Source organism: Petaurus breviceps, unplaced genomic scaffold (assembly GCF_028583685.1).
Source record: "Petaurus breviceps papuanus isolate PSGF00001 unplaced genomic scaffold, PetGlider_PUasm1.0 90903, whole genome shotgun sequence".
Classification (NCBI taxonomy): Eukaryota; Metazoa; Chordata; class Mammalia; order Diprotodontia; family Petauridae; genus Petaurus; species Petaurus breviceps.
In genome coordinates, this window is record NW_027187376.1 from 17,478,300 (window position 1) to 17,497,155 (window position 18,856).

Sequence of the window (18,856 nt, forward strand, 5' to 3'; positions counted from 1 at the left end):
TCTCTCTCTCTCTCTCTCTCTCTCTCTCTCTCTCTCTCTCTCTCTCTGTTTGTCTCTCTCTGTCTCTCTCTGTCTCTCTCTCTGAATTGAAGAGCTCTTTCACTCTGTATTGTGTGGTACATACCTTCTATGTACACCTCTGATTTTTGTTTTGCCATGATTTGGGTTTCTTTGCTATTTGCTATGCACGTTTATTGCAGAATTGGTATCAGATATATAAAGCCTTGGAATATAGAGCTTGAGGTCCCCTCGACCTTCAAATAACACAATTATCAAAAGTTAGCTCAAAAAATAAAATAAAGCTAGCTTGAAACTGATCATATCTCATAAATAAACAATATTTAAGGGAGTAGACAGATATACTTCTGACCCCCTACTGCTTCTCACAGAGAACAGCAGAGTGGTGGCCTCCAGCTCCAAACTCCTGCTTCCTCTTCTGGCAAGAATGAAATCTTTCCTTGAGAAGGTCAGGGGGAGAAGAAGCTAGAGATGTCTATTTTTGACTGCCTGGCTTTGAGCCATACAGTGTCTATGACAGCCTCCTCACCATGCATGGTCTCCCTTTCTCTACACATGGAACTCTTTCCTTACATGAAAAAAAAAGTTCTTGGTATAACTGAATTCCAAACACCCCAGTTCATTAACAGTATCTCTAAGACAAAACTTTGTAGACATGTATAACTTATTTAACCAATATTTTTGTGAGGAAAAAAAGGAGTTTCTACACTTACTGCCCCTGCTGTCTCATCACCTGCTCACTTCTTAGACCCTTGACATGAGGCTTCTGACCCCACCACTCAACTGAAATTTCCCTCTTCAAGATTACCAATAATTGAAGTGGAAAACACACTGAATCTGAAATCAGAATTTGAGCCCCAGATATTCCCTTCAATTCCTGTGTGACTTTGGGCAAGGATTTTTTTTTCCCTGAACCTCAGTTTCCTCCCTTGTAAAACAAGGCAGCTGAACTAAATCATGTCTAAAAGCCCTTTCCAGTAATAAATCTATAATCCTATAACCTAACAATTAAATCAGATGGCCTTCCCTCAATCCCATCCTTCTTTTTTTTTTTAAGCAATCAGGGTTAAGTAACTTGTTCAAGGTTACACAGCCAGTTATTTCTGGATGTGGTGCTGAGTGTCCCAGCCCAGGATTCAATCTCCAGGTCATCCCAAAACTGGAGCCTGTGCTCTTACTCCCTGAGCCACCTGGCCACCCCTAAGCAATTGGGGTTAAGTAACTTGCTCAAGGTTACACAGCCAGGTGTTTCTGGGTGGGTGCTAAGTGTCTGAGCCCGGGATTCAAACTCCAGGTCATCCTGACACTGGAGCTGGTGCTCCACTCGCTGTGCAACCTGGCCGCCCCCAATACTCATCCTTCTTAACCTTGCTGTAGCTTTAAAACCTATTTCCTCTCTTGGCTTCCTTTATTCTTCTTTTGCCTGATTCTCCTCCTGTTATCTTCATGTATGATGGCTCCTACTTATTCTCCTGCATGGGATCATTATCTATCCCCTAGAGATTCATGTACCCTAAGGCTTTGTTCTGGACACTTTTCTCTATATATTCTTTCCCTTGGTAACCTCATTTGCTCCCATGGTCTCATTATTATTCTGAAGGGCTACATCACTGTGCCTTATTATTATTATGCACAGTGGTAAACAGTTCCTTTTGAACAAATATTTTCAAGGCTCTGCACGTAAAGGGGTTTATGCTCAAAACAGACTAATTATCACAAGTGCCATAATAATTCAAATCAAGCTAACAAATGATCATTAAAATCCTTCTCTGTGCATAGATGGGTGCTGGGGTCTGTGAGGGATACTGAAGAAGTATATAGCAATAATATTAATAATAATTCTAACTATTATTTATGTAACACTCTATGATTTGCTTTATATGCATTATCTAATCTGATCCTCACAATAACCTTGTGAGATACGTACTCTATGTATTACTATCCTGTTTTACAGATCGGAAAACTGAGGCTGAAAGAGGTTAAATGAATTGTCTATAACCAAACATTCAATAAGTATCAGAAAGGCAGAGGATTTTAATCCAAGTCTGCCTAAATCCAAGTCCAGGCTCTTTCTACTACATTGCTATCTGTCATCCAAGGGAATTAAATTAAATGGGGCAGAGAAAAAAATACATCGAGGAAACAAATGGAAAGCAATACAGTAGAACAATGAAATGTGTTTTGTAGATAATAAATGGACAAATATCGGTCTGGCCTTCGGTTTTCCGGGGGGGGGGGGGACTTACTGGAAGAAGTTAATCTTTGATCTAGCAGGATTTGTTCTGTGAAGTTTAGATTCAGTCAAAAGGCTGCACTTGAGGACCTAAAGGGCCACGTGTGGCCTTGAGGCCACAGGTTCCCCATCCCTGGAGAAGATTGGGTAAGATTTTGATAGGCATAGGAGGAGGGAATGTTAGGATCAAAAAACAAATGCACAGAGTCAAAGAGAGAATGCAGTGCTCAGGGGACACTGTAGATAGCAGAAGTGTGTGCCCTGGCCAATAGTTGAAATCAAGTCCTATAACTGGTCTGTCCGCTCCCTTTTCCTTTACTACTCACCACTCCCTCTCATTCTCTTTTCTGTCTCCAATCTATAAACATGACAGTTGCTCCAAGGGTGCAACAATAGTTGAAATCAAGTCCTATAACTGGTCTGTCCCCTCCCTTTTCCTTTACTTATTCCTTTGCTGATTTCCAACATGAAAAGTTACTAATGAGCTTTCATGAAGCAGTGTGAGTTCGTTCTAGCAAACCCCTTTTTGCTCCCTCAGATCAGGATATATGCCATATAACTTACCTTCTTGTTAACATGGATTTCCCATAGACTAGTTAGATCTGTTGGCTCATAATAACTTCAAGCATAAAAATGAAGGTGTGATGAATCTTGGACCATTCAGACTCCATTGACCATGATAAATAGGGATGGTGCAGAGATGCATATATAATACATAATTTACTTTTCTGTGTCTAATCTATTTCCCATGTTAGAATATAAGTTTTTGAGAGAAGAGAAAGTTTCACATAGTAGATAATGTGGGGATTATAATTTTCCAATCTGCAAGAAAAACATCTGAGGCAGAGCCCTGAGCCAGTGGCACTTTATGAAAGGGTCCATGGATACCGCCAATGAAATGGACTTCAGATCTTTCTCACAATCTGAGATATCCTCTTCTTCTGGGGCTTTATTTTTATAAGGTTTGATACGTGAAGACTCTAGAGGGGCTACACAAAATATGAATCCAATTGGTTGACAGATCTTGCTTTGAGAATCAAAAATGATATATCAGTCAAAAAAATGGTATATCATCAAGGGAGTCTTGGGTTGGGTGCAGCATGGGGCATCTTCACTGACTAAGATGGTTACCTGCTCATGTTGGACAAAGAGAAAGTGGTCCAACACGACAAAAATAAGTTGGGGGATTTTCCATGTAACTGAGTCACCTGTGCCACATGGCACTTGGTCACCATAACAAGGTAAAACAAGGATGGAGAGACTAAAGTTAGCTTCCTATGATTAAGAAGTGAATTTATAATCTGCAGTTCACAGCTTAGGGGCCTAATATACAAAACTTATAGTCACTACCCCTATGAAATCATATCAAACTGATTGGAATATAGTAGGGGTCTAAATGAATCATTTCTCACAGAATTTAATAAAGAGATTGTTGACCTTACAGGGATGGAATGGAGCTAATTAATGGTGGCTGAGCTTATTTCACGATCTTCTGTTTGGGTATCAGTGAACATTACCTGGAATTGAATGAGCAAGAGACAATGAGATACAGAGAAAAGGAATGAAAAAGACCAAAGGGGAACTAAGAAGGCAGAAGCCCCCAAAGGGTTAGCCAGCAATCACAAGAGTGCTTGGAATGCCAGGTTTGGGGTATGCTTGCTGACTAACTAATGGGGAACAGCAAGTATACCTTGCTCTTGGGAACAGATTTTTGCAAAACACTGCCCCATGGCCCCTCAGAAATAGAAATAGAAGGCTGTAGTTGTCAAAGAAGCAGATTAGAATGATCATAAGAAATGGAGCTGGGGCCTGTAGAATGGCCAGCCTAGCTCTAAGCATAGAGGGATAGAGTGGAGAAGAGAGGGTGATTAGTGAGCCATCCAGTAGGAGCAGTTAAACCAGGGCTTCTTCAACGGTTTCCACTCAGGACCCCTTTTCTGATTAGGCAGCATTCATTGGTGCTGCATGGTGTGAGAGCATGTGTAGTACAAAGTGCCCATGATTTGTGTTCAGAACCAAGGCTACAGTAAAGTTGTACAATGCAACACAGACAAGTGCTGCCAGAAACACCTTGGATTCTTTACTCATTTAGTTTTTAATTAATTTTTGGTCATCGCATGTTCAGAAACCTTTTACTGTTGCCAAATTTTTCGTGACCTCATATGGGGTTGCTGTCCACAGTTTAAGAAACACTGAGTTAAACTAAGGGAGATGGTATTGAAGAAGATTCCTAAGCCTGCAACCATTTAAAAGCTGTTGGCAGCTTCCAAAGCTTCTCTTTTGAGCAACCCACCTGTTCTTCTGAACTGCCATGGAATAGATAAAAAAAAAAAAAACTTGGCAAAATCCATGCAAATGATCAATGACTATGTCCACAAATCATTAAATATTTACTATGTATATAACACCTCAGTAAGGTACTAAGTATATAAAGATCAGATAAGACCTGGCTCCTACCCTGATAAAGCTTGCAGTCTAACATACCAGGAGAAAAGATATTTGGAACATGAAGCAAACCGTGTACTTCATTATTGTTGTTGTTGTGTTGTCTCCAACTCTCCATGACCCCATTCAGCGTTTTCTTGGCAAAGATACTGGAGTGGTTTCCTATTTTCTTCTCCAACTCATTTTACAGATGAGGAAACTGAGGCAACCAGGATTAAGTGACTTGCCCAGGGTCACAGGGCTAGGAAGTGTCCGAGGCCAGATTTGAACTCAAGAAGATGAGTCTGTCTGACTTCAAGCTTAGCACTCTACGCACTGTGTCACCTAGCTGCCCCAACTGTGTTCCTTATTTCTTTTTTATTTCTATTTCTTTCTAATTTATTCTTGGCTTTATTTTTGTTATCAAAACATGTTGAATTTTTTTTTAAAGTAAACAAGCTCTGGGAAACAGTCACAGCATTTTATTTAATTAAAATACTATACATATTGTTTACATTTTCATGGAAAATAGTGAGCTTAAAAACACCCAAACAGTGTTCACTTTCAAAAACATTATGTGCCCTTTCCAGACACCAATTCCCTCCTGCTTTGTTGCTAAGTGGACCGTTTGTCATCTGTCCCACAGAGTTGGGACATCCTGAAAGTGGGCCTGAAAGGACTTCCAGAACGAACCTTTTCCTTGTACTGTGTTGAGTCAGGATTTGCTCAGCGACCACTAACTTTGACTTAAGTGTGAAGCCAGATAAAGTGTCAGGATCCAACATTCAATGTCCTGGGTCCTATCATGTCAGTGCAACTTTACCTTTCTGTCGGAATCCAGAGAGCAACTACTATTTCATTTAGACTCGGAGTTAATTGGGAAACGACCTTCTTCCCTTCCTGGCTCATTAGTGTCATGAGCCAGAGTCCACCAGCCTTCTCAATTAGTCAGTGGGAGGCAAGACACTGTCACATAGTGTTTGAATGTAACTGATCAGCACATACCCTAGCCTTTGCCTTGCCTGGCACATAATGCTATAAGACTTTATAAAAGATACATATTGGTATCAATACAACAAATACAATTGAGGAAATCACTGGCTTAAACAGAGCCATTTGACTGCATTTAAAAAAAAATCTTGTGATTAACATTTATAAAGAGAAAAAACAAATAATCTTGAAAAGATAATTTTGTTCAGACATGTTTAGCACATTGAAAACACAAGGTTGAACAGGAGTTCTCTTCTTCCCTCCTTAATACATTGCCCTAACCTAGGTCCACCATTCTGTATTATAAGATATTCTTGTTTTGCTCCTGGAAGGATCCTTTTTGCTCATATTTCCTTGAGATGTCAGAAACATTCTCTTCCCTGACATATCCTGCTCTTGGGGTTTTGATTCTCCAAATACCTAGCTATGGCTCTATACTCAACTGTGTTTTAATTAGAGGTTTGTTTTTTCATCCTCCCACATTCAAGCCCACCCTCTACCCTCCCTCCTTCAAAAAATGTTTTTAAAGCAGGTTACAATGAAAGTGAAGATCTCAAGGTCTCTTGCAATTGGAAAACTATCTCTCTACACACCACTCCTTTTTCTCAGTTGATAGGAATGAAGTAGGGCTGAAATTGCTTCTCGTGTTCAGGTTCTGTTGGGGGCATTTTCACATAGACTCCTGTAGTGAGAAGACTCCTTTTCTTTAGCTGAGAGAGAGAGAGAGAGAGAGAGAGAGAGAGAGAGAGAGAGAGAATGAGTTACAATTGTACAACACAGAACTTTTCTTGGTGTGGTTAGGAAACATGGTGGATGCATTTTAGAACAAGGATCTCATCTTGATTATATTACTGGGACTGTTGGATAAGGAACCCTCTACCATCTCTGGAAAATGAGAACCATCTTCCCTCTCTATAAGACAGAAGGGCAAGGTGTGTGGTAAGAAACTTTAAAGAGGCCAGAAAAAAAAAGAGGCACTAAATCCTTCTAGCTTTCTCATCTCAGATCAATGACTATCAGCTGGTTTGTGTCTGCAACAGAGTTTAATGGGTCAAGGTCTATTGAATTAGAAAAGCAATCAAGTATTAGCCAGTTCTCAGAATTAATCCTTTTCCTCCTCTAGGTGATTTTTCTCTTTTCCTGTATCGATCTTTAATTTATGTCACCTCATTTTTTTTAAAGTTCATTCCGTGGTCCTGTGTGATAGCAGTATATGGCAAGAAAGGTAGACAAAATCCACTAATAAATCTATCAACAAGCATTTTTGTTAAGAGCCAGGAATTTACATGTGGTAAGCATTGTGTTAAGTGCTGGAATTACAGAGAAGGAGGAAAAACAGCTGGTGCCCTTAAGGAATTTACTTTCTAATGGGGGTGACAACATATACATGAATTAGTACTTATCAGACAATATGGAGTAATTGGAAATTAGCCTTAGAGGGGATAATACTGGCAGTTGAGGAGTTGGGGATGGGAAGGAAAGGCCTTCTGAAGGATGTGTCCCTTGAACCATGCATGTCTTAAAGAAAGACAGTACATGATTTTCAAAAATTGAGGTGAGGCGACTTTGGAATAGAGTGGCTATTCTTAACCTCTTTGTGTGTCATGGACTCCTTTAGTAGTCTGATGAAGTCTATAAACCCCTTCAGAGAATAATAGTTTTGTTAATAATAAATACTAAATAAAATGCTAAATTTCAAATAAACGTTAATAATAATAAAGATGCATTTTTCCTAATCCAAGTTTATAGATCCCCCCCCAAAAAAATTTTTTCTACAGAGCTTTATAGATACCAAGAACCTTTGGAATAGATTATGTTTCACTTCATTCCTAATTAGATAGCATTGCAAACAGGTGACAGACCTCATAAATCCACAAGGAGGTGACAAAGACCTATTTTAAAGGAGAAAGGATGTCTGCTCCCTACATAAATCTACCCCCTGTCACTAACTATAATAAGTTTTTTAAGGGGAAGAGAGTATTGAATCACAGAAAGTCTAAGGGCATGTAGTGCATAGGGGGAATGCACAATTGGGCCTTTGCAGCTTGGTGGAGGACAAGGAAAGCCAGGTGGGCAAAAACATGGAGAGGTGGTCACCTACCACAATGCTTCAGCCCCTAGGTGGTGTAGTGGAGAGAGTTCTGGGCCCAGGTAGAAACACCTGAGTTCAAATCTAGCCTCAGACCATATTAACTGTATGACTGTGGACAAGTCACTCAACCTGTTTCCTCAACTGCAAAACAGATAATAACAGCATCTACCTTCCAAGGTTGTGAGGATCAAAAGAGAACAGAATTGCAAATTATTTAGCATAATCCCTGGCACAGAGAAGGCATTTAATAGATGCTTTTTCCTTTCTTCCTTCTTTCCCTTCCCCTGCCCCCAACTTTGCCTAAAGTCAGCCCAATATTCAAGGACTAGTCGCTCGAGTTCATTTTAAATGAAGGTGAGAAGTGAAGCAGCCAGGTGGCCTTCCTCTAGCCGTTAGTCAAAGTGAAACCCTTCAGAAGCACACAAACACTGCTGTGTTGAACACACTGATCTAAAATGAGTCATCCCTGAACCCTACACTAGCTACTTCTCGCTCTTCTTTTCAGGGCTCTGTCACTGTCTTTCCCCCTTCCTCTTTGACTCCTCAGCCTCAAAGATCTTCAATGCAAGGCTGAGCGGAGGATCAGGCCTTTGGGCTAATGGAGATCTGACCAGCGAGAAGGCCAGGATTGGAAGGGACCAAGGTAATACTCACCATTTTATTCAAGGAAACAGCTGTGATGAGGAAACTGTAAAAAAATAATGCAGAGCTCACTATCGCCAGGATCCAGAGCATGACTTCAGAGTCTGGGCAAGGTTCAGGATCTGAAACAAAGGAGGGGAAATACAATCTCCATGTGGCTGGCATGGTGGAAAGATCACTGGACTAGAAGTCATGAGGCCTAGGCTCTAGTCCCTGCTCCACCCTTCATTAGCTACGGGACTCAAGGCAAATTGTTTCACTTTCCACCTGTAGAATGAGAGGACCAGACAAGATGACCTCTAAGTTCCCTTCCAGCCCCAAGAAGAAAATCATTAAGAAACTTCTTTTTATATGGATTGAGGCCTCCCTATACATAAAAAGCCAACTATTTTCATGGGTGGCCTCTAAAGATACTAGTCTAGGATAAGAAAGTTTTGGCAAGGCCCCTACCTCTTTCTACTTCAGGACTGACAAGCTTCAATAGAAAGAAAATGGATAGATTCTTTTCAATAGAAAAGAAATCTTAAATTGTGTCTTCATTATTGGATAATATATAGAGAATCTGGAAGCTTGATTTCCCAAGCGTGTCATACCCCAAACATAAGGCTTACACTACTCTAGGTGCCTTAGTTAGAGTTCTTTAGCCCCATTTATTCTCAGTCATTATCTTAACTTTGGGGACCACTGGGAACATGACTGCCTTTGCAAGAGGACAAACAAGAGACCCAAATAACCTTCCAAACTCAACAATGAATAATAGTCTAATACCCAGGAACAAAATTATTTTTGTCATTTCTAGATATTATGCAAAATAATGTAGTTCTATAGCACACATATCATTTTATTCCTATGTTGATGCTTATTACACAGGTGAAATAGCTCTGCTCACCAATGACGTATATCTGGGTTCCATTGCCCAAACCCATGTAGTAGGGGGGAGGATACATGAGCTCCACTTTGCAGATGTATAGTCCACTGTCTGAGGCCTTCAGTCCTGTGAGGGTGAGTGTTAATTTATTTCCACTGGCATTTCCCGTGCACTCAAGCATGTCATCCATGAACACTGGTTGATTCTGTACCAGGTATGTTGAGGCACAGACTTCAATCATCTGGTTGTCCACCTGTCGAAGAAGACCCACTCGGATCTCTTTGGTTTTATTTGTCAACTCATAGTTACACATGAAACTTGCAATACCTCTGCTGTTGGCCAGGACCACTGCTGGTTGAGTCACATGCACTCCTAACATTAAAGAAATAAAAAAATATATTTTATGACTTAGCAACTAATTAGGGAAGAGTCAATGCAAAATTGTGAAGTAGGTTTTTAGATCTTCTGTCCCAACCTAAATATTCCATCCCACTATCTTAGCCTAGCCTATCTCTGTGCCTCTAAGATCTTACTGTTCACTGCTTCTTACTAAAGTGCTAAATTGTTAGCTGTTAATAAGTACTTGCACAGTATCTGAATTCCTGAAGACAAATTGTGGAATTAAGAAGACTTAGATGTGAGTCCTAGTTCCAGAGTCATGCCTAGGGAATTTTTTTCACCTGGAACAAAAAGAGTTGATCAAGAGAGGAAGGATGGTGCCAAAGAAGACCATGACCCAAGGAGAGGGAACTGTTTGGCCTCACTCCTTTTGTGGGGACTTAGTGTAGGTATTGCCATAGAAATGGATCCCTTGGAGGTAATGGCCCTGGGAGATGTTTGCTTCGAGGCATGCTTTGTACACAAATACACAGAACTCCATCTCCATTGAATTCCATTATTTTTATGCCTTTCCTCTCTTACATGCCTGGAATGTCCTCCCTTCTCATCTCTACCTCTTAGAATCCATGGTTTCCTTCAAAGCTTAGCTCAAAATCTACCTCTGGGGGCAGCCAGGTGGCACAGCAAGTAAGAGCACCGTTCCCAGGGTAGGGATGACCTGGGCTCAAATCCGGGCTCAGATACTCAGCACCACACCCAGAAATAACTGGCCGTGTAAACTTGAACAAGTTACTTAACCCTGATTGCTTTTAAAAAAACAAAAAGCTACCTCTGACATGGCCATCTCTCTTGGTCCTCCTATTTACTAATGTGTCTTCCCCCCAAATTTTGTATATGTTTACATATGTGTGTATATGCATGCACATATGTATATATGTGTGTATAGAGAAAGATATACATATATGTGCTTATATATTTAAATGTTGAATCTCCTGATAGATTACTGGCTCCTTAAGGACAGGACTCTACTCTTTTTGTCTTTGTATCGCCCAGTGCCTGGCACAAGCAGGTGATTAATAAGAGCTTATTTGCTAACTGACTGACTGACTGATTGATGGTAAAATAGGCAAGCAGAAGAATACAAAGTAAGGTATGGGAATAATGGTTATTATGGAGAGGAAATGTGTCCTTGTAGGGAAAAAGTTGGCTGACCTCTCATGTCAGCACCCTGAGACATAACCATATTTACCTATGCCGGTTACTACCTTCCCTAACTCTAAAACAAATAATTGTGACTGTGCATAGCTTATTTCATTCATATGGTCTCAGTTTCTTTAAGTGTAAAAAGGAAAGAATGATTATTGTATCTGCTACTTAACAGAGTTGTGAACAAAAAAGCCTTTGCTTTAAAGTGCTAAATAGAAGCAAATTATTTCAGCCCCTACTTCCATTTTACTCAAACTCTTAAGACCTATAATTCCTCCAAGGAATCAAAGAATAAATCTCCATTAGCAGAATTTCAGATGCGTTAATGTATGTTTTAGGAAGATGTTCAGGGGCAAGTGACTTGAATTACTCAGATCCACTGTGTATGCGCTAACATGTCTGACCCCGTGGTTGAATTCAATTCATTAAACATTTATTGTGGACCTACTGCACACAAGTTACTGAGCTTGGCCTTCAGGGGTTGCACGGACAGATGGAAAAGATCCCTGCCCTCAAAGATTTTACGTGATAATAAAGGATACAGAACATGTATCTGAGCGTTAAACAGGATTCAAGTGAAAATAGGGAGATAAACACAAGATACTACTGAAGCAGAGAGAACAGTGTTTGTCTGGCTGAAGGAGTGTGGAATCAGGATTCTAGGCCTAATAGATCCTAAATCTACTCTGACATTGTGCTTCTAGAAGCCTGGCATTGCTGCCAAGGACAATGGGTAGCTAGCAATTTCTCTCCTGAAAGACCATGGGAATAGGTTTTCTAGTGGGAACCCTTGCATTCTATAGAACAATGGAAGCACCTGTATTGCATACAATAACCAATAATTCATTATTTTTTTGCCTCTTTCTCTGATCATCCCAAACAATCTGGTTTCTCACAGTTGTTAAGTCTCAGTGATCACTCCATTATCTTGACTATTTTATATATTCCCATTCATCTTGTGTAAGACTTTTATTTTATTTTTCCCTTCAATGAGTACAAAATTGTTGACTCAAATTATTGGAAATTGAGGGTGTACTCATAAATTGGGGAATGGTTTAACAAGTTGTGGAAGGTGTGGCATATGATTGTGATGTAATACCATAACACAAGAAATGACAAGCAAGATAATTTCAGGAAAAACCTGGGAAGACTTATATGAACTGATGCAAAGAGAAGTGAACAGAAACAGAAAAACATTGTACACAGTAACAGCAACATTGTAAGAATGATCAACTGTGAAAGACTCAGTTACCCTGATGAAGACAATGATCCAACAAAATTTTTAAAAACCCATGATGAAAAATGCTGACCACCTCCAGCAAGAGAACTGATGAACTCTCAATGCAGATTGAAGCATACTTCTTTTTACTTTCTTTATTTTTATTATCTTGTTTTGCTTGTGATTTCTTTTGCAATATTATATTATGGAAATATAAAAAATATTTTAATTGAAAAATATTGTTGCCTCATGCAGTTGGTTGAGAAACTTCTCCATAATATTCCTGTGTCTGCTGAATAGTTCATTTCCTTATGGCCATAAACCATAAAACTATATACCTTGCTTAAATTATAAGTTGCTATGTTCTGGGTTAATTTTTTTACTTCACAGGAGTGGGTTACATTTTCAGCTGGAAGGTTAAGTATAATTTCGACAAGTAGAAATCATATCAAAAATATATGACGTGACCTGTCTGGAGGATAGTAAATAGTCCAGGTTTATAAAGGTGAATAATGAGAGTTAACACCAGAAAAGATCAGATCATGGAGAAGCTTGAAAGTTAGAAAAGGAAATTTTCATTTATTTATTAATTTATTCATTAGTTAAGCATTTATTAAGCATCTATATTAGGCCTGCTGGACAGAAAAACTTTAGATAAGATGTATGCTGACATCAGAGATCTTTTAAATGTAGCGAGTGATAAAACGCAGATCATTCTAATATACATTATATGATAGTTTCATTGGAGAGTTGCAAAATGAAGGGGTATGTGTGAGGAGAGGAAAAAAGGTCATTTTTTACTTGGATGGAGGAAAGGAAGGGAAGGGAAGGGAAGAATCTGGAATGGTCTTCTGGAGGAAGTAGCATTTAAGCATAACTTTAAAGGAGAGGTACAACAGACAAAGAGGGAAAAGGAAGACATTTGAGGTATAAGGTACAGCATGAACAAGGGAATCAAGGTGGAAGGATACATATTACGATAGAGGAATAGATTGTGGATCAGTTTTGCTGCAGCATAGAGTTCTTGGAGGCTGGAAAGGTAAGGTGGTACCGGTTTGTTAAACGTCTTGAATACCAAGCAAAGGAATCTGAAATTTACTAAGTAGGCAATAGGGAATAACTTTTCAGTAGAAAAAATAACATGATCCAATCTGTATAAAAAGAATTTTTTTTCTAATTGGAAAGAATATTGTAATAATAAATAAAATATATAATAATATAATAATTATATTATAATAATCCAAGATGGTAGCAAATAAAAAGGGCCTTCTATTATTTAGGGTTGGTGGAATGAGAATAGGACTGCTGGAGAAGACTTTGGAAAAATCTATTCCAATCTTTTCATTTTAAAGATGAAACTGAGGCCCAGGGAGGTTAAGCGACTTATTTTTGATGACAGGAAGGAAGGGTTGAATGCAAGAAATATTACAGAGATGGAACTGAAAGGATTTTGAGATTCATTGGATGTGAGGAATTGTGATACTACAAAAATTTGATTCACATTAATATAACCCTTTAAGGCTTATAAAGCTGGGACAGCTAGGTGGCACAGTGAATAGAAGCCCTGGAGTCAGAAGGACCTGATTTCAAATCCAGCCTCAGACACAACACTTAACTAACTGTGTGACTTTGGGCAAGTCAAAACCCCAATTGCCCCTCCAAAAAGAAAAAAAAAAGGACTCTCCCTGGATAATGTGTTATTCAGTAGTTTGAGTCACATCCAACTCTTTTGTGGTCCCATTTTGGGGTTTTCTTGACAAAGACACTGGAGTACTTTGCCATTTCCTTTTCCAAATGAAGAAAATGAGGCAAACTGGGTTAAGTGACTTGCCCAGGGCATCACAGTTAATAAGTATCTGAGGTCTGATTTGAACTCAGGAAGACGAATCTTCCTGATCCAGGTCCAGAACTCTATCAACTATGCCACCTTGCTGCCCACGGGAGAAATTAATCATATTACAATTCTCATTTTATTAAAGAGGAAGTCAAGGCTCATAGAATCTAAAAGACTAATCTATGATCACACTGATATTCAAATCATTATACTTCCTCCTCACCTAAAGTTCAACTCTTTCCAATATTTCACATTTTCTCTCACTACAATATATTGCCTCTCTGATAATTCCAAAGTTTCAAATGTGAGAGAATTAGAAAATGTAGAGAAACCTTTGTGAAGTCAATAGAGACTTGGACCCAGAGTCAGAAAGACCTGGGTTCAAATCCTGCATCTGACCCATATTAATCATATGACACTGAACACTCTCACTTGGTCTCAATTTCCTCTTCTGTAAAATGAAGGGATGAGATTCAATAACCCCCAAGGTCCCCCCCAGATAGATAGATAGATAGATAGATAGATGGGAAATAGGTAGATAGATCAGAAGGAGCAATTCTGAGTGATGAAAAAAAGCTTTATTATTTGAGTTTGAGGTGGAAATTACTGAGTTTCGGGCAGAAATAGCTAGTAGTTGGAATCTTGAACTAGATTTCAGAAAAGAGCTTAGGGCTAGAGATAAAGTTTGAGACTCATGGTGTGCTTTGGCCAGGCCCTGTTGCAAACCTCCACCTCCCCCCAAAACATGATGACCATATGTCAGTAAGAACCCTGAGGTCCCCACATATAGTAAGAATAAATTTTTAAATTCTATAATTAAATTCTAGTTAAAACCAGGGGACAGGCGGGGGAGGGGGGTAGTAAAAAAGTTGTAAAAAATGAAGGGCTCATGTAGTATCTACCATTTGAGGATAAAAGCACTCATAAGGAAAAGGATCATTGTTTCTCTGACCTGGAGAGACCCTCACCTTGAGTTGAATGCTGTAATCAGAACCTGAGCTGAGCCTCAATCTGGAAGAACAGAGAGAGACCCTAGGAACCTATCTGCTAATGGTATCTGCTATTATGTGCCTCAGGTAGCTTTGCCTTATGCTTGACAAGTTCATCCTTGACAGCCAAGTAATCTTCCTTACCCCTCTTTTGACAATGTATACTCCTTGCTCATGTTAGCTCATTCATTTTCATCATCTCAATGCCTTAAGTTAGGTCAGTTTCTTAAGGATCCTAGTACAAATTATCTTCATAAAAGTAATTATGAATGCCATGGGAATGAATGAGATCACCAACATAGAGAGTGCAGAGAAAAAAGAGAAGAGGCTAATAGGCAGACCCTTGGAAAACACCGACATTAAAAGGTAAGAAAGAAAAAGGGAACCAGGAAAATAAACAAAGGAGAGAAGCTAGAGAGGCAAGATAACCAGGAAAATATACCATCTCCAGAGCCATGAGAGAAAACCAGCCCAATAGAAAGAAATGATCAACCATATCCAAAGCAATGAAAATGTTGATTAGGATGAGAGTCAAGCAAAAGGCCACTGAATTTAGTTGTTAGGTAGTCCTGGTGGTCTTTGGGAGGGTGTTTTTTGTGGAATGGTGGGGATCGAAACAGACTGCAGGAGGTTACAGAGACAGTAGGATAATGAATAAGAGGAATCAATGGGCATAGACAACTTTTTCCAAGAAGTTTAGGAGTGAATGATGAAATTAGAGAGAGGATGTGGTCACTGAATAAGCCAGAAGAGTGAAGGGAAAGCACATTTAGGATTAGGGAAAATAGGGTTGGACTTTAATGTGTAGGCTACAGGAACGTTAAAGTTTTGGGGTCCTCGAAGCAACACGACTGTGTTCATTCAACCCTGAAATAATAGCTAGAGAGTGACTCTCCTGTCTACCCACTGCATTTGCCTGGGAGGGATTCCTTATCATAGCAAGGGAAGCTTTTACACGAAGAAAGCCACAGGGTAGAGGGTGCCAGGTCGTTTCCTCTGTAGAGTAAAGCAACCTTGCCACCAGGCTCTTGTGGGCTTCCCCAATTGCCTGATCTATGGGCTAACCCTTTACTACTGCTACCGCCACCACCATTAATATTCTACCCAACACAAATACTTCCTTTATAAGTCCCTCCATGCCTTGATTCTCCTTTTCATCAGGTTGTACATAACAGAGGCAAGACTAACATTAAGAAAGGATCATGCATTTCCTATTATCTAAAAAATAAAAGGTGGCGTCTTGCACCTCTTAGCCTGGCCTATGCTTGGGTATTCTTGAGTCTCTTGGCCACTCCATTGCTTAGCTTCCCAGCTATCAAACTTCCCTTCTCCTCCACCCCAAGGAAATCTTCTCCTCCCCCCAATAATATTTAATCATCATACCCAGTGTCCAAGCCTTTGGAAAAGCCTATGCTTTTTGTACCCTATGGGAAGAAATCAGAATCTATGACTCCTTTAGAAATCTTAGCCATATCTAATATAACTCAAAATCTCAGCTCATACCTCACAGACTCAAGAAATGTATAGTCATTTCTCCTATCAAATTAACAAATATTTGGATTGCCCATTCTGACAAACTACATGTCAAGTTTCTAAGAATAACTTTTTTCCTTCTATTATGTACACTATGCCTGGGTACACAGTAGGTGCTTAATTAGTGTTTTTGATTGGTTGATCTTAGCTGAACTATCAAACATAATGAGCATTGAGTATGAGGCTTCCTGGGAACACCCAACTTTTAAATATGAAAAATGACCTATTACATGCCACAATGAACCCTGGTTTCATCTGTATGAAATAGGGAGATTTACTGAAATGAATAGCATAAGTATCTGAACTCAAAGTGAAAATCAAATAGTAATGAAATCCCTTATACCAACAATCAAATGAACCATTTTTGTTTGCTAACTTTAGCTCAAGACTTGAAATTGCTTTCATGATTGTCACTTCATAAATTTCCCAATAAACATTTTTAATTTGATTAAAAGTCACAGTAACATTGGTCTGGGATGGAGAGCATCCCACAATTTAATTAAGTGGATATTTTGACCAAAAAATGTTTAATCCATCCCTATTGAACCCCAGCATTGTCAAATAATGACCATCCTTATAAGTATTCCGCGCACCACACTGAGTTATTTGCAGTTAGTAGCAAAAACAGTAGATGGTAAAAAGAGCATTGGCTCTAAATGAGAGGATCAGGATGCAGATACATCTTCCTGAGTAACATTTAACCTCCTTGGGCCTCAGTTCCTCGTCTGGCAAATGCAGGGGTTGGCTACACAACCACTAAGGTCTTTTTCCAGATCTAAAGCTATGATTCAATGAATAAAGGATATCCATTTCCCACTAGAAAATCTTTATCTTAAAAAAAAAGAATAAAAGTACTAGAATTTTAAAAATATACATTCTTCCAACATAAACATAGAAACATGTGAAACTGTCTATCTCAAGCTGCCACCCATTCTGATCAGGGATTCTCTCTCCCAGATAAATAAATCCACAAGCAATTAGAATTCATGTGTGATGTATTCAAGAATGAGCTAGGCATTCGATACATAGGTTTCGGTCTATTCTCTACTGACTTCTTTCAGCTGCTTGGCCTGGAATAGAAAATTTCTCAGAGCTGCCAAGGAGGCCTAAGGTTTGTTTTTAGCTACTGCCCCTATGTGAAACCATGCTCTGGAAGAGAAACAGTGGAGATCTGTATTCTGTTAAGTCTTTTAAAGCACTCACCTTTGGAGATACTTGGGATAAAGAGCAGAGAGAGCATCGCTGTGCAGGGCCAGGTCTTGGGATGGTGAGGCTTTCCCATTTGTCTCCTGGATCCCAGGAGAACCATAACTTGATCGTTGCCTGACTCGGAATGTCAGGAAGGAGAATGAAACTTGTTGGGATACCAAAGCTTTGAAATGTGTTTGAACCCACACAGAGTCTGGGAGTTTATATAGGTAGCTTTGATCCCATGCATGTAATATACATGTGCACACCCGGGAGGCACCTGAAAGGATAACTTTTTGTTTTGGTTTTACGAGAACGGAAGTAGTGGGCTCGGTTGCTACGTAGACTGTAACCTCAAAGTCCTCAAAATAGAAGTGAACAAAACAAGCCAATCCATGGATGGAAAATGCACTCACTTTGAAACTGATGCTTTTGTTCACTTTGAGGATCTGAAGAATAGGGGGAGGCTTGGAGAATTTCCTGGAGTGCACCTAAATCCCAGATTCAATTCAGGCATTCAAAAGCCTTTACTCTTACGTATGAAATCTCTTTAGCAGCAAAGCTTCAGGTTGAACATCCCTTCAATCTAACTGTATAATTAATGGGAGGGAAGGGGAAATTATTGAAAAAAGCTCTGCATGTTGTTTGCATTCCAATAACATGTTCTTTCTAAGGGCTTCTTGATCCTTCACAAAGAAGCATCAGTCACTCCAGAGCAAATCTCAGTAAGCAAAGGCTTCCTAATGTACTGTTTCCATATTATGGATTGTTACTACCGAGGCTAACCAGAGAAGTAGTTGACTTACCTCTACTAATGCCAAGAGTTCAGTAGTGAATCTAGATGTTCTTAGAATCAGAAGCTAACCCAAATATTCCTAAAATCTCTACCTTAAGAATAAAGCTGGGGAAGGTCCAGGAAAAGATAATTGAAATGATCCAGGTTGTAGTAGGTCTGCCACATTAAAAAAAAATACCCTCCTTTGGGATAAAAAGTATTGTATTCTTCAAACGGAAAACAAATTCTAGAGGCCAAAAGAGGTAGTGGTTATAACTGAAATTCACACCACTATGAAAGACATTACTATATGAGTAGGATGAATATCAGGTTGCTTACCAAATCCTAGAATATAAGAACAAGGGGACTGCTTAAACTTGTAAAGAAATCATTTGGGACAAAAAAGCATTAATATTCCTAATTAATTTTGTAGATTTATTAAAGAAGAAATGGTACAGGCTGAAAACACAAATAGGTTTAGAAAGGATTGGGGAATTAAAGAGTGA

At 39.3% G+C, this 18,856-nt stretch overlaps 1 protein-coding gene across 1 annotated transcript; it reads right to left on the bottom strand.

Annotated features, from left to right (window-relative positions):
- Positions 1-5,252: 5,252 nt before the first annotated feature.
- CTLA4 (cytotoxic T-lymphocyte associated protein 4) lies at positions 5,253-17,790 on the bottom strand. The gene is made up of 4 exons (XM_069075116.1): positions 17,591-17,790; positions 9,289-9,639; positions 8,412-8,521; positions 5,253-6,375 (listed from the first exon to the last, which is right to left on the bottom strand). The coding sequence occupies exons 1-4, from the start codon at positions 17,694-17,696 to the stop codon at positions 6,271-6,273; spliced, it is 672 nt and encodes a 223-aa protein (XP_068931217.1). The 5' UTR covers positions 17,697-17,790; the 3' UTR covers positions 5,253-6,270.
- Between the last annotated feature and the right edge of the window lie 1,066 nt (positions 17,791-18,856).